The sequence below is a fragment of the Chiloscyllium plagiosum genome, chromosome 7, assembly GCF_004010195.1.
Source record: "Chiloscyllium plagiosum isolate BGI_BamShark_2017 chromosome 7, ASM401019v2, whole genome shotgun sequence".
Taxonomy (NCBI): domain Eukaryota; kingdom Metazoa; phylum Chordata; class Chondrichthyes; order Orectolobiformes; family Hemiscylliidae; genus Chiloscyllium; species Chiloscyllium plagiosum.
In genome coordinates, this window is record NC_057716.1 from 58,655,981 (window position 1) to 58,681,360 (window position 25,380).

Sequence of the window (25,380 nt, forward strand, 5' to 3'; positions counted from 1 at the left end):
TTAGGGCGAGAGGGGAAAGATATAAAAGAGAACTAAGGGGCAACTTTTTCACACAGGGTGGTACGTGTATGGAATGAACTGCCAGAGGAAGTGGAGGAGGCTGGTACAATTGCAACATTGAAGAGGCATTTGGGTGGGTATATGAATAGGAAGGGTTTGGAGGGATATGGGCCGGGTGCTGGCAGGTGGGACTAGATTGGGTTGGGATATCTGATCGGCATGGACGGGTTGGACCAAAGGGTCTGTTTCCATGCTGTACATCTCTATGACTCTGTAACTAAAGAGTAACCAAAGAAAAAGAAGATGTAGAGTACAAGTAAAAGCTAGCTAGATATATAAAACAGATTATTAAGAGTATGTCTAAATCAAGAAGCAAATGTTAACAAAGTGAGCAATGGTCCTATGTATAGAAAGTCAGACTGGAGAATGACAGATGAAAGGTATTTTGTATCCATGTTCTTCATAAAGGATATGAGTAAAACTCCAGGAGCTGCAATGCTTCAGGAAATGGAAGGGAGAAAGGAGCTCAGAAAAATTCCAATTAACCCGAAAAGTGGAACTGAATATGTTGTAAGAGCTTAGAAGACACTTACTGTTATCATGTAATAGAAATGTACAGCATGGAAATAGACTCTGGTCCAACTCATCCATTCTGACCAAATATCCTAAATTAATTTAGTCCCATTTGCCAGCACTTGGCCTATATCCCTCTAAACCCTTCCTATTCATATACTATCCAGATGCCTTTTAAACGTTGTAATTGTCTCCGCCTCCAACACTTGCTCTGGCAGCTCACTCCATACATGTGTGAAAAGTTGTCCCTTTTAAATCTTACCTCTCCTGCCATAAACCTACACCCTCTCGTTCTGGCGTCTTGACTTGTGTGCACATGACATGTCTGCACTTATCAACCTCACCTCTTGCCTGAGGGTAAACTTACCACAAGTTGTCTCTTTAATGTAAGAACAGACTGTGGTCCTCTAGAATTTTTGATGACATTCATGTGGAGAATATATATGTGTTATGTGGAACTTTTCTAATTGTTGGAATGAAAATGAAGAGCAAATCTGAAGACTGATCGAGATAATAGTAGTAATATTATTGTTGTATGAGAGTTTAGACGTGACTCATGGTATAGAGCAGGTAGTGAAAAAATGGAGAAAAACGAGTGAAGAATATTTTCTTTAAGTAATATTCTTGTATGCTGAAAGAACTGATGCATTATTGGATCAAATTATGAGAATGAAATCTATCAGTCAGTTGTTTTCAAGCAGATTACCTTGGTGTGCATCAGCAATAATAACATACATTTTATATGGCTGTTTTTGTGGCTAACACAATGAGGTGAACCACCATGTGCCAAATTACATATGCCCACAGTTCATGTGCCTGTCAATCACCGACCATCACTCTGGCAACCACTGTTGCATTTGTAAAAGTCAAGATATGTATGAGTTAATGTTATTGCAAATTTTGCTCCTGGAATATCATATCAAAGCCTATGAAATATGTATCAAAATCTTTGTTGTTTTATTTATGCATTGAATCTAATTGTTAGATAACTTTTCTGCCATATTTAAGTGTACAAAATTAAACACATTTACAATTTTTCCAAAATGCCATTTTACTAATACTTAATAAATTTAATTAGAGGTAGTTCTCCTATAATGTCATAGTTGCATTCCTGTGCAATGCCATGTTACAGAAAATCGTGTAGTAGAAATGATGGGGCTGTGGGAAAAACAGGGTAGGGGCACGCCACCCAAAATATCAGTAAAAATCAAAACAAAAATAGTAGTTACCCTAACACAAATGATTGCACAGTCTAAGTAAATTTTGACCTGTTGTAATTGACCTGTCAAGTGCAATTCATCAGAATTGTCCCCGCCTCCACTCAATTGGCATCTATACCTGCTGCCTGCACTACATTAGAGCCAGTCTTCTGGTCCCATCCAATGGTAACACTGCATAAGTCAGATCCCAGCTTTGATTAATCAAGGGCTTAATCTTAATTTCAAGTTTTGACGCCGTGATGCTTGGGGACATTTTTCACCTTACTTTACATAACCCACCTGATTTATCACCAACCCCACCCTTTGGTGCCCGTATCTTACATTCTATCCCAGAATTGATCAACATCCATGATGCAGCATCATGAAAAAGTTATTGTACACCCAGACAAGAGTTGTCAATTGGAGCTGCCCTGTATGGTTCCTGCTATTGGTCCTGGACATGGCAGACAATGGAAAATTGGTGCCTCTGTGGGTAAGGACTTGGAGATGCTGCTGATGGGGATGGGATTATGTAGAGGCAGGATGCCCTTTTCTCCCAGGCCAACAAAGGATGGCATTCTACTAAAGCCACACCAACCTGGACCAGGGTTACCATCCAGCTCGTGAAGTCTCAACCATTTGAAGGAATACACCGAATGTAGGAAGAAGATCAATGACCTTCACTCTGCCAATCAAAGTGCCACCACCATCTTGTCGATACCTCACACTCACTCTCTTTCTACTATGTACCCACCATTTTCCCCACTCACATTCTCACATCTTCCCCACTCACACTCATCCTGGCTAACATCTGACCCTGACTAACCCTGAATCTCTTCTCCACAACCGCCCCGCCCCCTCAGGACATGTCCACACATGTATCAAAAGTAAGTGTGCCACCCACCTTTCTCTCGCTCACCCACTATGTGCAGTTTCCTGACTCTGACCACCCTGAGTGACCATGTCCGTGGCCATGTCCAAGCCCCTGTACTGGATTTTATTTTGCATTTGGCTACCAATGTGATTAGTCACTGAAACAGATTCATGAATCTGCAGATATTCTTTAACATCTAAACATATTATTTAAAACAACAAAATCAAGATTCAAAGTGCTCCTCAACACTGTCCTTTTATTGCTAGTCAATTCCAGTGAAATTTCACTCTTACCTCAATTTTTTAAGCTTTTAAATTAACAGATTGCTCCTAGCTTCTTGTCCTCAGAGACATCTTCACAATGCTTTTTCAAGTTCACCATCACAAACATTTCACAATACCTTTTCATGAGAGAACACAAAAGCCGGTTGATCATCTGATGCCCACGCCCTGTCCAGTGCTCCGTGTACCGCGACACCTAGTGCCAGGAATGAGAATTGCATAACAGCGAATGGGAGTCTTTATAAAAGGTCAGCAATTCACAAATCATTGCAGACAAATTGAGTTTGATAAACCTGCGTTACAGGAGAACTACCTGTATATCAATGGATTAGTTCATTTTCTCGTGTATATATATTTGACAGTTTACAATAACTAGTTAATAGCTTTTTGTGCATTGTCCTCATACATAATTTGCGTCCTGCACTTTCAAGTTTAATTTTGGAACAATAGAGAAATGGTTTCGCAAAAAGACACGTGGAAAGGTAATAACATCGATGCACTGTTTCTGTTCCGTGTTGTTTCATCTACTCTGCAAGTACATATGTGTATGTGAATATGGATCACGGCAGCAATTTTTAATGGTAGACCCTTTTCTGCTGCATGCAAAACAGCTCATTCAAGAGGTATCTTTTAATGTGGAAAAATTCTCCAAGGCACTTCACTTGGTATAATAAAAAACAGCACTCTGAGCCACAAGAAGACATAATAGGAGATTGTGTTTCTAATTCGATGTTTTCAAAACACTTGCCACAAGATTGAAGCAGATTGATTCTGATGGTCGATTAGTACAGAATAAGGATGTCGGATTAAGTACGAGATTTAGGACAGCATGCAAAAGCTTTTTTTTTTAAAAAAAACAGCATTGTAAGGACTGTGGAATGCACTTTTAGAGATTGAAGTAAAGAAACGGTCAATACAGAAGAACAGCTTTGAGGTGGGGGGGGATGGGAAGCAAAAGAGGTATTACTTCAGTTTGAGTACATGGGAATAGGAATACTGACAAACAAAATGGACTGGATAAATTTAAATACCTGTTCCAGCTTGTTCTGTATATGCAATACCCTTTGTGTGGAAAAAGTTGCCCTCAGGTCTCTTTTAAATCTTTCTCCACTCACCTTAAACCTGTGCCCTTTAGTTTTGGACACCCTACCCTGGGGAAAAGATCTTTGCTATTTATTTTATCTATATCTGTCATGATTTTATAAACCTCTATAAAGGTCATCCCTCAGTCGTCTTCAGTCCAAGGAAAAATTTCCCAGCCTATCCAACCTCTTCTTATAAGTCAAACCAGTGTTGGAAATATCCTTGTATATCTTTCTTGCACGCTTTTCAGCTTAATAACATCCTCCTTATAGCTGAGCAACAAGAATTGTACGCAGTAGTCTAAATATGGTCTGACCAATATCTTGTACAGTCGTAATATGATGTCCCAATTCCTGTACTCCGTGATCTGACTGATGAAGCCAAGTGTGGCAAATGTCACCTTCGCCACCCTATCTACCGGTGACAATACTTTTGAGGAACTATGTAACTGTACCCCTCAGTCTCTCTCTTCAACAACAGTCCCCAGGGCCCTACCATTAATTGTCTAAGTCCTGCCCTGGTTTGACTTAACAAAATGCAACACCTTGCGTTTGTTGGCATTCCTTGGCCCAGTTGATCAAGATCCCATTGTACTTTTAGATAATCATCTTCACTGTCCACTATACCACCAATTTTGATGCCATCTGCAAACTTGCTACCATGCTTCCTGTATTATCATCCAGAACATGTATATAAATAACGAACAGCAATGGACTGAGTACTGAACATTGCAGCACACTGCTAGTCACAAGTCTCCAGTCTGAACACAGCCCCCGACCATCACCCTCTATCTCATGCCAATTTTTTTAAAGTACATTTGGACAACATCTACCACTCTGCCTTCATCTATTTTATTGGTCATCTCTTCAAAAAAGACCAAGTTTGTGAGACACGATTTCCCACACACAAAGCCATGCTGACTATCCCTAATCAGTCTTTGCCTTTCATAAGAACATAAGAAACAGGAGCAGAAGTAGGCCACCTGGCCTGTTGATCCTACTGTGCCATTCAATAAAATCATGACTGATTTTTTTCATGGACTCAGCTCCACTTATCCCCCCTACTCACCATAACCCTTAATTCATTTGCTATTCAAAAATATATCTATCTTTTGCCTTAAAAACATTCAACGAGGTGCCCTCAACTACTTCATTGGGCAGGGAATTCAACAGATTCATAACTGTTTGGGTGAAGAGGTTCTTCCTCAACTCAGTCCTAAATCTGTTCCCCCCCTGACTTTGAGGCAATGCCCCCTGGTTCTAATTTCACTCGCTAGCGGAAACAACCTTCCTGCTTCTATCTTATCTGTTTCCTTCATAAATTAATATGTTTCTATAATTCCTCGCTCACTGTTCTAAATTCTAATGAATATAGTCCTTGTCTACTCAATCTGTCTTCATAAGCCAACCCTCTCAAGTCTGGAATCCGTCTAGTGAACCTCCTCTGCACCCCTTCCAATGCCTCCTTTTTCAAGTAAGGAGACCAAAACTGTACACAGTGCTCGGCAAGTGTGGCCTCACAATCACCGTATCCAGCTGCAGCCTACCCTCTCTGTTTTTAAACTCCATCCATGGAGCAATGAAGGACGATATTCCATTTGCCACCTTAGTTACCTGCTGCACCTGCAAACCAATTTTTTTGTGATTCCTGCGCAAGGATAACCAGGTCCTGCTGCATAGCAACATGCTGCACATTTTCATCATTTAAATAATTGTCCATTTTTGTTACTTCTACTAAAATGATGACCTTGCAATTCCCAAAATTTTACTGCATCTGCCAGACCCTTGCCCACTCACTTAACCTAACCTTAACTTAACCCAGATGTCCCTCTGCAGACCTTGCTCTACCACTCATTTTAGTGTCATCTGCGAATTTTAACACAGTACACTTGATCCCCAACTCTAAATTATCTGTGTAAATAGTAAACTGTTCCGGTCCCACCACCAATCCCTGAGGCACTCCACTAGCCTCTGATTGCCAACCATGAAAAAAAGGTATATCCCCACTCATGGCTTTCTGTTAGTTAACCAATCTTCTATCCATGCTAATACATTATCCATATGCAGTGCATCTTTATTTTGTGTGGCAGCTTGTCAAATGCCTTCTGGAAATCCAGATACACCACATCCACCAGTTCCCTGTTGTCCACCATGCTCATAGTGTCCTCAAAGAATTTTGTAAATTAATTAAACAGGACTTGCCTTTCGTGAATTTATGCTCTGTCTGCCCAATGGGACATTTTCTATCCAGATGTCTGGTTATTTCTTCTCTTGATTATAGATTCAAGCATTTACCCCACTACAGAAGTTAAACTGATGAGCCTGTAGTTACCTACCTTTTGTCTACCTTTTCTTTTATGTCACATTTGCTGTTTTCTCATCATGTTAGAACTGCCCCAGAGTCCAATAAATTTTGGTAAATTACCACGAGCACGTTAGCTATTTCCCCACAATGTCTTCTAGTAGCCTGGAATGCATTCCATCATGGCGAGGAAACTTGTCTATTAGCCCCATTAACTTCCCCAACACTACCTCTTTAGCAATAATGATCATTTCTAGGTCCTCACCTATCATAGCCTCCTTGTTATCAATTATTGGCATGTTATTTGTATCTGGATTAGAGGTGCTGGAAAAGCAAGCAGTTCAGGCAGCGTCCGAGGAGCAGTAAAATCGACGTTTCGGGCAAAAGCCCTTCATATTCCTGATGAAGGGCTTTTGCCCGAAACGTCGATCTTACTGCTCCTTGGATGCTGCCTGAACTGCTGTGCTTTTCCAGCACCTCTAATCCAGAATCTGGTTTCTAGCATCTGCAGTCATTGTTTTTACCTAGTTGATTTTAACCCTACTGCGAATCCTCTTGCAAGGATGCCTGCCTTGAAGAAGGTTTCCTCTTCTCCCACTGCAACTCCCAGGTCATTTCCTCTGCCCTGAAGCTCTTCAACCAGTCCTGAAACAGACTTGCTACCACAGCCACATTTGTTTCCTCAGTGCCTGCCCTGTATTTCTGATGAAGGGCTTTTGCCAGAAACGTCGATTTTACTGCTCCTCAGATGCTGCCTGAACTGCTGTGCTTTTCCAGCACCTCTAAACCAGAATCTGGTTTCCAGCATCTGCAGTCATTGTTTTTACCTATATTATTTGTATCTTTTCATGTGAAGACCAACACAAAATACCCGTTCAACACCTTGGCCATTTCCTAGTTTCCCATTATTAAATCCCCCTTTTCGCTGTCTAAAAGACCAATGTTTACCTGAGTCATAATTGTTCATTTACATACTTGTAGAAACATTTGCTATCTACTTTTATATTCTGAGCTAGTTTACTTTCATAATCCAACTTCTGTTTCTTTATAGCCTTTTTTTGTGGCTTTCTGTTGACCTTTAAAGATTTCCCTATCCCCAGTTTCAAATGCAAGTAGATCCTGTCTCTCAGGATCTCCTCTACTTAACAACTTAACCAGCACTGATATCAAGCTCACTGGTCTGTAGTTCCTTATGGGTTTTCCTTCCAGCTTTTCCTAAATAACTGCACCACATTAGCCACACTCCACTTGTCGATCATTCAAGCAACCCTGCAAATTCTTCCTTAACTTCCCATAATGTCCTGAGATATGTTTGATTAGGTCCTGGGGATTTATCTACCTTTATGCATTTTAAGACCTCAAGCACCACCTCTTCAGTAATGTGGACTTTTTTCAAGACATCACTATTTATTTCCCTGAGTTCCCTACCTTCCATGTCTTTTTTCACAGTAAGTACATAAAATATTTGATTAGTATTTGTATTATATTTCTATATAATCTATAGAAGCCAAGGCCTAGAAATGAGTGTAGTGGCCATCACTGAGAAGGTCTGGGGAAGCTGAAGAGTGGATAAATCACCTGAATTGGATGAACCCCCGATGTTCTGAAGGAGACAGTTGAGATAGTGGAGGTGTTTGTGGCAATCTTTCAGGTATTGTTGGAGTTAGGGTGGGTCCCAGAGGACTGTTAAATGGCTGAAGTAACGTCCCTATTTGAGAAGGGAAGTAGGCAGATTTTGGGAAGTTGTAGACCGAGTAGCCTGACTTCAGTTATTGCTAAGACTTTAGAGTCCATTATTAAAGATGAAATTGCACAGTAGTTAGAAGTGCATGATGAAATAGGACTGAGTCAGCATGGCTTTATCAAGGGGAGGTCATGCCTGATTAAATCTATTAGAATTCTTTGAGGAGGTAACAAGTGCATTCTGCAGAAGAAAGCCAGTGAGCATGATATGTTCGGATTTCCAGAAGGCCTTTGACCATGTGCCAGGCAGGAGACAGCTAAATAAGATAAGAGCTTATGATGTTAGGGACAATGTATTGGCATGGACAGAAGATTGGCTGACTTGTAGAAGGCGGAGAAGTGGGTCTTTTTCAGGGTGGCAGCTGGTGACCAGTGAAGTTCTGCAAGAGTCAGTAATGGGACCAAAACTATTTATCTTTTACAATAATGATCTGGACAAATGAACTGAAGGCATTGTTGCTAAGTTTGCAGATGGCACAAAGATAGCTGGAGAGGTGGCAGCGAGCCTGCAGAAGGTTGGACAGACAAGGAGAGTGGCAAAGAAGTAGTTGATGGAGTACAATGTGGCAAAATGTGAAGTTATTCACTTTATTAAGAAAAATTGAGGTGTATTTTCTAAACGGGGAAAGACTTTGGAAATTTCAAGCACAGATTTCTTCAGTAATATGGACGTTTTTCAAGACATTATTTATTTCCCTGAGTTCCCTAACTTCCATGTCTTTCTCCACAGTAAATACTGACATAAAATATTTGATTAGTATTTGTATTATATTTTAATATAATCTGTGGAAACCAGGAGTCTTAATTTTGTTCAGGTTAATATACAAGTTCAGTTAGCAGTTAGGAAGGCAAATGTAATGAAACCATTCATTTCAAGAAGGCTAGAGTATGAGAGGAGAGGTGTACTACTGAGGTTGTATAAGGCTCTGGTCAGACCACATTTGGAATATTGAGCAATTTTGAACCTGATACTTGAGGAAATATGTGCTAATCTTGAAGGGAGTTCAAGGGATGTTTAAAAGAATGATCTCTGGGATGAAGGGCTTGTCATATGAGGAGCTGTCAAGGACTCTGGGTGTGTACTGAGGGTTTAGAAGGAGTGGGTGGGATAGAGAGGACGTGGAGAAGATATTTCCACTAGTAAGAGAGACCAGGATGTGAGGGCACAGCGTTAGATTGAAGTATGGCCCTTTAGAAGGAATGGTTAATAAGTTTGCACATGACACCAAAATTGGTGATGCCGTGGACAATGAAGGAAGTTACCTCGGAATACAAAGTGACTTTGAACAGGTGGGCACATGGGCTGAGTGGCGGCATATGGAGTTTAATTTCAATAAATGTGAGGTGCTGCATTTTGGTAAAGCAAATCGAGGCAGGATATATACACTTAATAGTAAGGTTCTGAGGGGTGTTGCCAAACACAGACCGTGGGGTTCATTATTCCTTGAAAGTGGAGTCACAGGTAGACAGGGCAGTGAAGAAGGCATTTGGTAGGCTTATCTTTTGGTTAATGCATTGAGTATGTGAGTTGGAAGGATATGTTGTGGCTGTACAAGATATTGGATAAGACACTTCTGGAATAGTGTGTTTAATTCTGGTCTCCCTGCCAAAGGAAAGATGTTGTTAAACTTGAAAGGGTTCAGAAAAGATTGTTGGAGGGTTTGAGCTATAGGGAGAGGCTGAATAGACTGGGGCTATTTTCCCTGGAGCATTGGACACTCTGGGTGACTTTTTAAAAATTCATTAACATGATGAGGGTGTTGCTGGCTAGGCCAGCATTTATTATCCATCCCTAATTATCCAGAGGGTATTTAAGAGTCAACCACATTGCTTATAGTCTGGAGTCAAATGTAGGCCAGACTAGATAAAGATAGCAGTTTCTTTCCCTAAAGAACAGTCGTGACCCAGATGGATTTTTCTGACAATCTATAATGGTGTCAGGGTTATTGGGTGTTTATTTCCAGATTTTTGTTGAATTCAAATTTCACCATCTGCATTGGCAACATTCGAACCTGGGTCTCTAGAACATTACCTGGGTCTTTGAATTAACAGTCTACTGATGATATCAGCAGGCCATCACCTCCCTATAGCTCGAACCCTCCAGCCCTGGCAACATCCTTGTAAATCATCTATCTGCATTCTGAATGCCTGACATTGTGATGCATTTGGAAAGAAGACCTGGAGTGCTGTTCTACTTAGAAGTTGTGACCCGGATTAGCAGATCTCTGAAGTTGTGGGGAATACTGCAAAGATAGACAGTTCTTGCAGTCACTAGGAGAGGAACAAGTTGGGATCATTGTGAAGTCATTCTGCATTTGTGAACACTCCTGGAATAGAAAATGAACTCCTTGTTCTCACGAAGAAAAGAGTGGGAATTGAGTTTGTAGTGTTGCATCATTTGCAGGGATTTGAAAGGAATAAGGAGACCGGCTTAATAGTGTTTTGAGAGAGTGATGCTCAAGAGAATATGGCAGAAGCTCACGTTGTCCCCTCTTTGGTCTGACCTCCCTATAGCACTTGTTAGATCATCTGAAACATTTTCTCTGCAACATCAGCCAGCACTAACCATTACTGTTGACTGTTCTTTTTACATAAACAACATCAATTATATACGAAGTGCTTTCAGTAAATAGTTTTTAATAAGTATAAATTTCCATTGATAAAATCATATCTCAAATTTTAAAAATACTTTTCAGATACTTAGATGAAAGAAATAGCCTTCATCTTCAAAATCAGAAATAATTTATTTAATTGAAATTGAAGGCTAAATACTGAAGATGTGAGCTTGTTAATTGGCTTGGAGAACAGTCAAACCAGAGGAACACAACTTGACTAAGGTTACACTTTTTTGGAAAATAAACTAATATTTTCAATTTTTTGAAGTTCTTGAAACTACAGTATGTAATAACATGGCATCTTTTTAAAAAAACAATTACAGTCCTCCCATTTTCTGTTCATATTATATTTTCAGATGTAAAATAGATTATCCTGAACTGGAAGTATTTCAAATAATGGTAAGTGTATAGTGTTAATCAGCAATCAGTTGCAACATTACCGCCTTGATGCTCTTCTCTTATAGGAATGGACATGCTCTTATGGCATTCATGTTCTCTCGCCAAGAAGGAAAACTAAACAGACAGCAGACAGTAGAATTTGGCCATCACATCTTGAAAGCCCATATTTTCAAGGTAAGCATTGATCCAATGAATTCATCTTATAAAAAGAAAACTCTGCTATATGCTTAGATGTGCATTATATACCAGATACATAATTTAAATAGGATGACAGCTTTTAGTTTTATGTTTAAGGAACATTTGATGAATACTAAAAATATATGAAGGTCAGCCATCTAAAAAGAATTCTTGCATTCAGTCTGAGGTGCACAATTTATATTTGTTATCACTTTTTAGAGTTTTGATTTCAAACATTTGGATTTAACTAGGTCTTTCCAGAAGCATGATTTTAAAGCTGTCTGTATCAGAGGCCAAGTCTGAAAGCCACCTGGAATGTTATGGAAATTTGTTTATATTGTGGGATCCACAACAGGAGGAGGAAAAGATCTCATGCTGCAGCAGCATCTTGGATGATCAAATTTTAGAGTTTATTTCAAAACTTTTCAGAACATAGAACTGTACAGCACAGGAATGGGCCCTTCAGCCCACAATGTTGTGCCAAACGTAATGCCAAATTAAACTAATCCCTTCTGCCTGCCCATGGTCTTACCTTAAAAGTATGCTCTCTAGTATTAGACATTTCAATTCTGGAAGAAAAAGATTCCGACGGTCAACCCTATCTATGCCTCTCATAATTTTACAAACTTCTTTCAGGTTTCCCCTCAGCCTCTCCAACTCCATAGAAAACAGACCTAGTTGTCCAGCCTCTCCTTATAGATCATGCCCTCTAATCCAGGCAGTATCCTGGTAAACATCTTCTGCACCCTCTCCAAAACTTCCATATTCTTTCTTTAATGTGGTGACTAGAATTGAATGCATTTCTCTAAATGCAGCCTAACCAAAATTGTAAAGCCGCAGTATCATTTCCTGGCGTTTTGTACTCGGTTCCTCAACTAATAAAGTCAAGCATGCGTATGCCTTCGTTACCACTCTATCTACTTGTGTGGCTACTTTCAGGGAGCTATGGACTTGAAACCCAAGATCCCTTTGAACATCATTGCTGTTAAGGGTGCTGCCATTAACTGTATACTTTCCCTTAATATTTGATCTCCCAAAGCCCGGATTAAACTCCATCTGCCATTTCTTCACTCATATCTGCAACTGATCTAAATCCTGCTATATATTTTGATATCCTTCTACACTGTCCACAACTCTCCAATGCTTATGTCATCTGCAAACTGACCAACCCACCCATCCATGTTTTCATCCAAGTCATTTATATAAATCACAAGCTACAGATGCCCCAGTATAGATCCCTGCAGAACACCACTCATCACAGATCTCTAGCCAGAAAACCACTCTTTCACCACTACCTTCTGTCTTCTATGGGCAAGCCAATTCTGAATCTAAGCGGCCAAGTCATGGTGGATCCGATGCATCGAAACCTTTTCAATGAGTCTTTTAGGTTCAGTTCGAAGAAGACTTGACTGAAATCAGATGCAAGTAGAGTCCTTCCTATAGAAAGGTAATTGTTTAGCGTGCTTAAAAAACTAAATTACCTTGGTGAAAAGATGCAGTCTGTGAAACCTTCAGCCAAGATTGTTTGGTTAGAAACCTGGATTGTGTATTTAAAGCTGAGCGAGTCTAAGATCTCAGATATGAGTACAGCGGAATCTTGATTATCCAAAGGACACTGGCAGGGAGTATTTCGTTCGGTTAATCGAATGCCATATAACATAGTTTAGCAAAGCTTTGAGACCTTGCGATCTTGCCAGATAATCCGATATTCAGATAATCGAATGCTGGATAACTGAGGTTCCTCAGTATTCCAGGAAAAAGCTTTGCAGCTCACAGGATTGGAACTGAGAGAAAGCAATGAATTCAAACCCATAGATTTGATTGGCAAAAGTTTTTCTGGCTCTTGAGTAACTAAACTGATAGATGGGATTTCGTTTGCATATGTTTTGAAATTGTTCAGTGCTATATATAGATAACTTTCTTTGTTTCATTTTTATTTCTTCTGTGCAATAAGCTTCTGTCATGTTCAGTGGTAATATTAGCTGGGATCATAATAAATGGGGGCTTTAAGATGGATCTGACCTTATTGAATTTAAAAGGGATCTGTGTCTCTTCAAAAGAAATTAGTACATTTGTGGTGCTGGACAAAATGGCTGAGTTGTGAAATTTACTGTCCATATTTTGAAAATATTTTTCTATTCTACTAAGTTTACTGGGAGAAGATATGACAATGAAGAATTTGAAATTTTTGACTAAGGCTAAACTGAGAGAGTTTAAAAACTAAAGTTTGTTTTTAACTCACTCATTGGATGTAAACATTGGTTGTACCAGTATTTATTGCCCATCTGTGGGTGCCCTTGAGAAGGTGATGTTGAGCAGTTTTCTTGATGCACTGCAATCCATTTGGTTAAGGTACACCCTCAATGCCTTTCGGAAGGAAGTTCCAGGATTTTGACTTTTAGTGACACTGCAGGAATGGTGATCTATTTTCAAGTCAGGATGCTGGATGGCTTGGAGGGAAACATGCAGGTGGTGGTGTACTCATGTATTTGCTGCCATTGTCCTTCTGGATGCTAGTGGTCATGGATTTGAAAGGTGGTGTCTAAGGAGTCTTCGAAAATATTTGCAGGGCATTTTGTAGATGGTCTACACTGCTATTGTTGAACATTGGTGCTTGAGCAAGTGAATGATTGTGGATGTAGTGCCTGTCAAGAGACCTCCTTTGTCCTGCATAGTGTCAAGTTTCTTCAGTGTTTCTTCGAATTGTATTCATGCAGGCAAGTGTGTATTTTCCATCGCACTCCTAGCTTGTGCCTTGTAACTTGAAGACAAGTTTTGAGGAGTCAGGAGGTGAATTACTCACTGCAGTATTCATAGCCTCTGGTTTGTTCTTGTAGCCACAGTATTTATATGGCTAGTCTAGTTCACTTTCTAGTCAATGGGGGTAATCCCTAGGATGGTCATTGTCTGACACTTGCATAGTGTGAATGTTAATTGGTACTTGCCAGGCAACCTGGATATTGGGCAGGTCTCTCTGCCTTTGGACATGGACTAATCCTATAACTAATTGTGAGTGATGCGAAACATTGTGCAAATATCAGCAATCGTCTCCACTTCGACCTTATGATGGATGGATGGATGGGTTGTGGAATTAACTAGGATACAAAAATGAAACCAGTTTTGAGAAAGAGAAATGAAAAGATTTATGTCTGAAAAAATGAGAGTAAAAGAATATAAAAATCTTGAACTCCAAGGAGATGGGGAAATTTGACAAAATTGAGTTAACCATATAAAAACCCAAAGAACTGCAGATGCTGTAAATCAGAAGCAAAAACAGAAATTGCTGGAAAAGCTCAGCAGGTCTGTTAACATCTGTGAAGAGAAATCAGAGTTAGCGTTTTGGGTCAGGTGACCCTTCCTCAGAATATTGCCCTTACTGACATGGTAGAACAGCTAGTAGAAATACAATAAATTGAGATATTATAGGAGGGCGATCCTAGATAGTTTCCTGACTGTAAATATGACTTGAATTAGACTGGTAGAAGAGGAGTCCATGAAACTGAGAGGTGACTTGCAAATTCAGTAACGCAACACAATTTTCAAAAATGTAACTAAAAAGACTGGAAGTAAAGAGGATGACGCTGAAATTTTGTACTCTTTAATGGAAATGTAACAAACTGGCCCTGAATTTTCAGAGTTATACCAACAGACTAATCGGAAATTGAATCTGACCATACTGATTATAAGATGTACGAGTCAAAGTAGATCGGCCTATTGAGTATATTCCATCATTCAATAAAGTTGTGACTCATCTAATAATTCTCCACTCCACTTTCTTTCCTTGTTCCCATAATCACTGATTCCCTGACTGACTCAAATCTTTCAACTTGTAATATATTTAATGACTCCTCTTCAACAGCTCTCTAGTAAAGAACGCGAATGGTACATTACACTCTTGGAAAACAAGTTCCTCCTTAACTCTATCTTAAGTGGATGGCACCTTACATCTGTCTGGTGTTAGTCTCTCTGGACTTAGTCTCTCTTACAGGGGAAACAATATCTTTGCGTAAGTTATCTTCTCATTCTTCTGAACTCCAATGAACATGTGTCCAACTATTCAACCTCTCCTCCTGTGAGAAACTGTTTCAATGTCCGGGATCAGGTGAAAGCGAGGACTTCAGATGCTGAAGATCAGAGTCGAAGAATGTGGCGCTGGAAAAGCACAGCTGGTCAGGCAGCATCTAAGGAGCAGGAGAATCAATGTTTCAGGCATAAGCTCTTTGACTCATGCCCAGGGTCAATCTAGTGAACCTTGCTTAAACTGCTCCAATATCAGTTTATCCTTCCTTAAGCAAGGGGACCAGACTGTTCACAGTATTTCAGATGTGGTTTGACTAGTGCCTTGTTTTCCTGAAATGTCAACTCCTTTCCTTGAATGCTGCCTGACCTGCTGTGCTTTTCTGGCATCACACTTTTTGACTCTGATCTCCAACATCTGTATTCCTCACTTTCTCCTAGTGCCTTGTTTAGTATTAGCAAGACTTGCTTAGTTTTATATTTCGTTGCCTTTGAAATAAAGGCTAGCAGCCCATTTACCTTCCCCATTACCTGCTGAACCAGGATGCAAGCCTTTTGTGATTATCCACGAGGACTGCCAAACTCTGTGGTGCTAAGCTTTCTGCAGTCTCTCTCCATTTACATTATATTTAGCACTTCTATTTTCCCTGCCCAAAGTGCATGTCTTCACATTTTCCCACATCTTCCACTTTGCAAGTTTTTGCCCCACTCACCTAACCTATGTCCCTTGCAGTCTGTATATTCTTCAGTACTTGCCACCCCACCTATTTTTGTCATTTGCAAACTTGCCTCATCTAATTCATTAATGTATACTAAATGATTTGTAGTCATAGCTCTGATCCCTGTAGTAATCCATTAGTTATAGGTTGCCATCCTGAAAATGCCTCTTTTATTCCAACTTTCTGTCTTCAGCCAACGTTCCAATCCTCTATCCCTTCTTAATTAATACTAAACATTGGCTCTTATTTTAGGTGGTCTAATGTGTGGTATCTGTGTGAATACCTGCTGGAACCTCCTGGTTCTCCTTTATCAATCCTACTTGTTATTTCCTCAAAGAAGTCTAAAAAATTGTCAGGTGTTTTCCCTTCATGTAGCCATGCTGACTGTGATCATATTATGCATTTCTAAATGCTCTGCTATTGTATCCTTTTATATTAGCCACAAATAATTTCCTGATAATCGCAAACTTTTTTTGCATCTGCATTTTAATTAGTTTCCTTTTTGAATAAGGATTACATGGTAGTTTTCCAATCTTCTGGTACTTTTACAGAATCTACAGATTCTTGGATCTTTACTATCCCTGTAGCTACTTCCTGTAATCATCCAAGATGCAGACAATTCCCTCCAGGGAAACTATCCATCCTTCATTAGTTTCCACTGTATTCTTTTCTCCGCTCATAGTTCCCCCCCGCCCAATCCTTTAGTTCATTATTTCTTATCTGTGGAATACTATTATTATCCTGTACTGTGAAAACTGATGTAAAGTATTTGTTCAACTTCTCTGCAGTTTCCCGTTTCCCTATTATTATTTCCTCAGCCTCATTGTCTAAGAGGCCTGTGTTCACTTTAGCCCTTGTCTTCCATTTTGATATGACTTGTTTGTTCACCCTCAAAGTTCGTTTACTCCTTTTTAGGGTCATCATTTGTTGACTTTTACAGCTTGCCCCATCCTCTGGCTTGCCACTAATCTGGGCCACATTCTGTATTTCTTTTACTTCAATTTGATATTATCCTTAAACTTCCTTGGTTAACCATGGTTGGTTTATCCCCTTCCTAGAATACTCTGTCCTCACTGTGATATATCTTTACTGTGAGTCATGAACTATTTTCTTAAATGTCTGCAATTGCTCCCTAAGTTTGGTTGGTCCTCTTTTCCTTCCTTCTCAGATTGACAGTCGCTGCTTCCATCTGATCTCAGATTTTGACATTGCCCTCTCCGTTGCTACTAATAATTCAATTATACTTCCTCTAATTCACAATCCCAATCACAAATCACAAGGCTAGATTTACTCATTAACATCAACACTCAAAAAGCTGAGGCAAGGTGCATTTTATCCTCCTTAGGTTTGGAAGTAAATATTGTCATGTGGACTCAAAACATTGTTACATTTATGTTGAAAGTACATAGTTATATCTCTAGGTTCAATGATAAAGTGCATCTGTATATAGTTTGTGTTTTGCGAAAGGCTAGGAGACTATGCTCAAAGATCAACACCTTCAAACCATAACTTCATAAGCTCCATCAATCTTTTCTGTGTGGACATATAGAACAGACCAATGGTTTCTTGAAACTGTAAGCTACAACTGTGGCGGCATGGTGGCTCAGTGGTAAGCACTGCTGTTTCACAGCACCAGGACCTGCGTTTGGTTCCAGTCTTGGGCGACTGTGTGGAGTTTGCATATTCTCCCTGTCTCTGCATGGGTTTCTTCTGGGTGCTCCACTTTGCTCCCATAGCCCAAAAATGTGCAGGTTAGGTGGGTTGGCCATGGTAAATTGTCCACAGTGTCAAGGGATGTGCAGGCTAGGTGGGTTAGATATGGTAAAGTGGGATTATGGGGTAGGGCAGGGAGCTGGGTCTGGGTTGGAAACTCTTCGGAGGGTCGGTGCTAATTTGATGGGCCAATTTGTCTTTCCACACTGCCGGAGCTCTGTGATTCTATGGTATGGATTTTGTTCACAGTTCATAAAAGCAGATAAGAGCATGTCTTTAATATAATATTTAAGTGTTACCTAGAATGTTTAAGAACTTCAGAAAATAAAATGTAAGGAACTTGATTTTTAAATCTAATAATTCATGTTTTAACTTATTGCAGGGCCTAAGCAAAAAGACAGGAATATCCTCCAGTGTCCTTCAAGCACTATGGATAAGCTATAGCAGTGATGGATTGTCTGCTGCCCTTACGTCCTTGCGAAATCTTTACACTCCCAATGTGAAGGTAAGGGGCTTTGTATAGTTGCAGAGATATTACATTTATTCTACATTGTGAGCAATTCTTTAACAATTTCCTTTGTATTATTCCGTATGTGGCTGATGAAGGATCACATAGGAGCTGAATTTTATTCAGTTTTATATTTATTGAAAGTGAAACATTTACAAGCATATTACCTCTTTATCAAACTCCTTTCCGTTTTATGCTTGTGAAACCCCATTTAATGCTCTTCACCTGCATATAATTTGCACAACTGATATACAACTAACAGATTCCCTTTATCTACTAAATAAAACTTAGTTCACATAAACAGCTCTTTAAAAAAATTTCATATGCTGTACAGAGCATTAAATTGCAAAATGTACTTCTTCTAGGGTCCCTAATGGTTTTTTCATTCAGCCATTTATTATTGCAAAACAATGAGATTTACATTGACTTACTTCATTTCATAGATATCCTTATTCTCCAGTTTCAGGTCAACAAGATTAATACAAACTTTCTGTCTCACCTTTTGCACAATAACCTACCAGTGTAGGAATATAGCAATGTAAAGTATTCTATTTCAGCTTAGAGGGTATAGATATAATGTTTGTGTCTTCCTTCTGCTAAGGAAGGCTCTGTAGAACCTAACTCCAATTTTAATATTGAATCAATGCTTGAATTAAAGTTATTTCACTTCAAGTTGTGATTTTTAAGAACTGAACCATGACTTAAAGTAAGGATGGTGACCATTCTATGTGGTGCATGGCCTAACGTATTTCGTAGTTCAACTAAGTTAATATTAATTTATATTCTGTATCATTATTCTCAGAGTGCAATTTTATTTTGTGGTTGGTTGGCCAAGGAACTGAAATAAATCTGCTGTTTTGAACCTCAGCAGTCTTGCCATCACCCTTCCCGAATTAGTCTTCAGAACCTTTTGAGGATTCAAGGACCAAAGTTACAGCCGTCATTTCCCAATTCTCACTTGGCACTGACTTAATGTAGATAAGGTCATATTTATTGCTGTTTCAAATTAATAGATGGAAATTAAGAAATAGGATTGTATACCATCCATTACGTTCTCCCAGTATGCAGAATGTTAACCATTTTTGAACTATTAGTAAGAATTATGTATTACAGTCATTATTAACAAGCACAAATAAACTTTTAATCAGAAGTTCGTCATTTATAATTCCAGAATTGTTTTTATTTTAAATCCTTAAACTTCAAAATGACCGTAACATATTAAAGAGGCAAAGATATCAGTTTACAATAGACAATTTATTTTTTCTTAACTGTTTAAGCAGAATTTATCTGTGTACAGTTCATGAGAGAAACAGCATTTGTTATTAATGTCAAATTTTATGATACAAAGCATTTGGAAATTCAGAAGCCCTCTAGAAAAAGATAGGAAACTGAAATCCAGGTAACATGAGTGGGACAATGATTTACTAATCATGTCCTCTTGCAACTGTTTCATGTGGGGAAATTCTGCAAACCAAATATTCTCAAAAATGTTGCAATAATCCCTGGAATGAAAATAAATGTTTAAAGAAAAAGTTGAACACTCAGTGACTAACTGAAAGAAGTTGACTCAGTTTTTCACTTCTTGTAAAATTAAAATAACTTTTACCATACATTAAACTAGCCAAACAATTCAAGCAATACTAATTTAATGCTATACTTTATCAGTACTTGGTGTTTAAATCTGATTCCCCTTTACTGTAGTTCCACACAAGAGTGGTTTTTTATAGTATAAATATAATGAGGATCAGTTTGCTTCTTTTGGAATTCACCAAATATGCCACATCTGTCTGAAGTTCACTTCAATTTCTCCTCCGTGTCTGAAGCCAGATTTTGTGGGAACTCTTCCATTATCTTTTGGCTAAGCAATTCTCCAACTTTGACAATTTCAACCATCATGAACTTCTCACCTCCAGCTTAGGCTTCACTATATTTGTGCTCGCTGAATTAAAATCTGGTTTTAAAAAGACCTTGACACTCCTTGACTTGATTGACACAGACACAGCACAAGCTGTTTGTTTTCACTATCAGGATCCCTGTAAATCTTTTCATTTAGGTTCAAGCAATCTTCCAGTGTCCTTCTCACTCATGAACTCTAGCTCTGAACTAATTGCTTACTTCTCCAAGTGGTGTTACGATACAGGGAAAGCAAGTTAAAGACGCTGGATTCACAACATTGTGAAATTAATATATGTAATGATCCTCAAAATTCTTCAATTGTTTCTCACCAGACTTTACAAATAGCCAATTTTGAACACAAGTTTATAACTTAAAAATGAAGAATTTATTATTAATAATTTAACTTCAGAACACACATGAACTACAAGGTAATCTTAATGAATATCTATAATCTAAGCCCAATCTTCTTTGATCACCAAACCCAACCTCACACCAACAGACAGACATAAAATAGTCCTAAATTGCCAGTTTATTAATATTTGCAATGATGAATGTCAAGCCTTCATGAAATTTATTAGATTGTATTACAGGGACACGTAGGATTGTATCTTGCAGAATTGTATCTTGCTTAAATTTCAAAGTCACCAGTCAATGCAAACAGTTTCTGCCGGCCTCTGGAAACTGTTCTTGACTTCTTAAATATAGAACGTAGAACAGTACAGCACAGGAACTGAAGTTTTGGCCTATGATGTTGTAACCGAACTAATCCTTTTGCCTGTCCTTGGTCCATATCCCTCCATTCCTTGCATATTTGTGTGCTTATCTAAAAGCCCTATCGTATCTGCCTTCACCACCACCACCCTTTGTAGCACATTCCTGACTCCCAATGTTCTCTGTGTAACAGGTTTGCCCCTCACATCTCCTTTGAACTTTTCTCTTCCTCACCTTAAATAAATGTGTCCTACTTTTAGATATTTCAACTCTGAAGGTGAAACAAAATTGTGACCATCAACCCTAACTATGCGTCTCATAATTTTACTTACATCTATTAAGTCTTCCCTCTGCCTGCACCGTTCCAGAGAAAACAACCTGAGTTTCCTACCCTGTCTTTATATCTCATACACTCTAATCCAGGCAACATCATGGTAAACCTTCTGCTCCCTCATTCCTTCCTATAATGTGATGACCAGAATTGAATGCAATACTCCCAAGTGTGGCCTAACCAAAGTCTTATAAAGCTGCAACATGATATTCTGACTCTAGTACTCAGTTCTCCAACCAATAAAGGTAAGCATGCCATATGCCACCTTTACTACTCTATCTACTCGTATGACCACTTTCAGGAAGCTGTGGACTTGAACCCCAAGATCCTTCTGTACATCAACCCTGTTCAGGGTCCTGCCGTTAATTGTATACTTTTCCTTAACATTTGATCTTTCAAAGTGCAGCGCCTCACACTTATCTTGCAAATGATCTATAACTTGCTGGATCCTTTGACAACCGTCTACACTATCCAAAACTCCACTGATCAGTGTATCGTGTACAAACTTACTAACCCACTCATCTACATTTTCTTCCAAGTCACTTATGTAAATCACAAACAGTCGAGGTCCTAGTATGGATGCCTGCAGAACACGACTTGTCATGGACTTCCAGCCAGAAAACACCTGTCCACCACTCCTGTCTGTCTGTCTTTGGGCAAGCCAATTCTGAATCCAAGTGGCAGATGGAGTTTAATCCAGATAAGTGCACTTTGAAAGACCAAATGTTAAGGAAAAGTATACAGTTAATGGGAGGACCCTGGACAGGGTTGATGTACAGAGGGATCTTGGGGTTGTCCAAGTCACCCTGGACCACATGTATCTTAATTTTCCAGATGAGCCTACCACGAGGGATCTTGTTGAAAGCCTTACTAAAATCCATGTAGACAAGCTCCACTGCTCTACCCTCATCAATCACCTTTGTCACCAACTTGAAAAGCCATGCTGACTGTGCCTAATTAGGCCATGCTTTATCGAATGTTTCTAAGTCCTATCTGTAAGAATTCTCTCTGGTAGCTTGCCAACCATGATGTGGAGCTCATGTCTATAGTTGTCTGGATTATCCCTATTTCCCTTCTTGAACAGAGGAACTACATTAGCTATTCACCAGTTCTCTGGGACCTTTACAGTGGCTAGTGAGGATATAAAGATCTTGATCAGGGCCCCAGCAATCTCCTCTCTTGCCTCGCTCAATAACCTGGGGTAGATACCACCGAGCCCTTGGGATGTATTCACCTTCAGGCTCTTCAAGAGATTCGATACCACTTCTTTCTTGACTGTCAAAATGGTCAAGCATATTAGCATGCTCCATGCTAATGTCACTATCCTCCATATCCTTCTGGATGAATACCGATGCAAAGTACTCATTTTGGATTTTGCCCCTGTCCTCTGCCCTCAAGCACAAGTTCCCTTCTTCATCCTTGTGTGGTCCTACCTTCTCCCTAGTTATCCTCTTGTCTTAAATGTATGTAGAGAATGCCTTGGGATTCTCTTTAACTCTATTCACTGAGGTCTTTTTATGGTTCTTTCTTATTCTTCTAATTCTCTGCTGCAGTTCTTTTCTACTTTCTTTATATTCCTCACTGTCCCTGTCCATTTTTAGCTTTTCAGATCTTATATATGCTTCTTTTTTCCTTTTGACTAAAATCCCAACCTCCTCCATTATCCAAGGGTCCCTTACTTTGCCATCCTTGTCCTTCCTCCTCACTGAGACATTCCAATCCTGAACTCTGATCAGTAGATTTTAAAATAACTTATACATATTAAATGTGGACTCGCCTGAGAACAGCTCCTCCCAATTAACAATCCCTACCTCCTGCCTGAAACTGACATAATTTGCCCTCCCCCAATTTAGTCTCAGGACTTTCAACAAGTCATTAACTGGGGAGTAATGATAGAGAGCAAAACCAAGAAGCCCAGTCCTTCACCTTCCAAAGCAGCACTGCCTCCTCAAAAAAAAAAGTCGTCTTTTGGTTTTTCTTCCTTTTTTTGCATTCTCTGCAACTGGTCCCTTGTTGATTAATGTTTTCAATATCCAACCAGCAATTCTGAGGATAATGACATCTCTGTGCTGGTTATTCTATGCTGTTTTCAAGTAGTACTTGACCTGCATTATCTTTTCAGGCCAATTTCCAATAGCAAACATTGGTCTCTTATTCTCTCTTTTTAAAAACAGCTACAGTTCAAAGTTCAATTCTCAATTGCAAGTCTCAGTTCAAACCAAGAATGAGTAATACAAAAGAAAAATAATGAATTACTCAACAGCAGGAAGGCACATAGATAAAAAAGCAACTTCCATAATCACCCTACCCATCTCCATGGTAAACTGTTTTGACCTGAGAACTGCATGAATATTTCAAATTATTTAAATAAGTCCCAACATAATGTCAGCTGATTTACCGTATATACTCATGTAAAAGTCAAATTTTTTAAGACTGTTTTTAAAAGTTCAATTTATAAGGTTGACTGTTACACGAGCACTAGTTTTAAGAGGCTGAAGTTCATGCTGCAGTTTGAAATACCATATTAACAGAAGTTGATTTGATTGCTCAACTAATCCTGGGTAAAGAAGAAAAACACAATGAATTACGGTAAAGGTAATTACCGGATAATTTATACATACCGGTACGAACATTTAACATGTCAAAGATTCATTAAAATCCTGAAAAATCACACTCTTCAACATTGTCATGGCCTGGTATAATGAAGCATTTATTAAATTCTGAATGTGTAAGTGTCTTGAACTTTCCCGCCCAATTCTTCTGTTTCCCTCCCATTTACTCTTGCATATAATGAACCTCAACAACATTAACAGATTTGTCAAAGAATTGAAGATATATGTCGCAAATATATCTCACTTTATTCAGATATAATAACACGATTAAAATAATTAACTTTTTAACGATATTAACATTTGAATGTATAATGAACAAAGTTTGATAAGTACTGATAGACAGTACCGGTCTGAATGAATGAATGAATGAATCAATCAATCAATCAATCAAAACGTACTGTAGTAAAACCAAGTGGGCTAAGTAGTTATGAGTGAATGAATGAATAGAAACTCAATATTGTAAACAAAGAACGTGAGTAGAGTTACTGGTATGAATGAATGAATGCAATTTTGTTTGAGTTAATGGGAACATGCAGTTTCCTTTGTAAGAGGTTTATAATGTGATATAGTAGATGTTTACATGAGATATATGGAAAATGCAAGATTTTTTGTCCAAAAATAAGGAGTTGACTTTTACATGAGATCAACTTTTACACATGTATAAATGGTAATATTGATTGCTTTAACACCATGAATAAAGTAGTGTCAATATGTCCATTTAACACTGACTTTTCTTTAAGATAGTTTTGCTACAGACACCCTGTTCTGTGTGCTACAATACAACAATGAACTTTTTTTCTAGTGCCTGCACTCCTGCTTTCAATCCAGATGTTGTGTTTGTCATCCCATACACCAAGCTTCTATTTTTAATCTCAGTATTCAGCTTTAAAGCTGTCAGTGTTCATTGTTACCTCCGGGGTCTTCTGCACTTGGACCTGGCCTGACTCACATTCTTGTCCTCCCTCTCTGTTCTTACCTGGTTCTGGTGTTCAGCTCCTCCACTCCCAGCTAATGCCTCCTCTCAGTACTGAAGCTATTGATTCTAAAAAAGTGGCATAGGTTGGTCTCTGCAGGTAGTCCTCGCTAGCTAACTACTTCTGCCACTAGATGGCGCCTGGTCAATCTCAAAATGGCATACGTTCTTTAAATATTCTTGAAATTTTTAAAATATTCTTTAAATATTTTTTAAATTGTTTAAAATTCTTTAATTCTTTAAATATTTTACAGTGCATTTTACCAAATATTGTATATTTATTGACTTATTTTAGTTTGCAAATTGTTTCAGCCAGGAATGCACATTTCTCCATGTTTGGTACATTGTTTCAAATTTTACATTTGGTAAGAAGGAATTTAGTTTCGGCTTTAACATGGATACTTGTGGGAACCTGTGACTTTGGAATGCAAGCATAACTTTAAATGATACGTTACTATATTGACATAATTGTGGATCTCTTGGCCCTACCAAAGGTTCACAGATGGTCACCCACTAGAAGTTTTCTCACTTCCAGTTCTCACCTCATTAAATAAACACAGGGGGATAACCTTTGACCACTGTTGTTTTCCAGTTCCATTTCAACCAGGTGTTCCATTTATTTACAGTTAACTTGTCAATTACTAAAATTACAATT

At 38.8% G+C, this 25,380-nt stretch overlaps 1 protein-coding gene and 1 long non-coding RNA gene across 4 annotated transcripts in view; one reads left to right on the top strand and one right to left on the bottom strand.

Moving 5' to 3' along the window:
- Window positions 1–3,093, bottom strand: part of LOC122551622 — a 4,021-nt gene extending 928 nt beyond the window's left edge. Inside the window, exon 1 of the long non-coding RNA XR_006312149.1 lies at window positions 2,940–3,093. This is a non-coding gene — a long non-coding RNA (uncharacterized LOC122551622). The remainder of the gene's footprint in view (window positions 1–2,939) is intronic.
- The window catches only part of tanc1b (tetratricopeptide repeat, ankyrin repeat and coiled-coil containing 1b), a 201,023-nt gene that overhangs the window by 127,983 nt on the left and 47,660 nt on the right, over window positions 1–25,380 (top strand). For all 3 annotated transcript variants that reach the window (XM_043693814.1, XM_043693815.1, XM_043693816.1), the window contains 2 exons: window positions 11,134–11,242; window positions 18,077–18,199. In XM_043693814.1, the coding sequence (XP_043549749.1) occupies window positions 11,134–11,242; window positions 18,077–18,199 (232 nt within the window). The remainder of the gene's footprint in view (window positions 1–11,133; window positions 11,243–18,076; window positions 18,200–25,380) is intronic.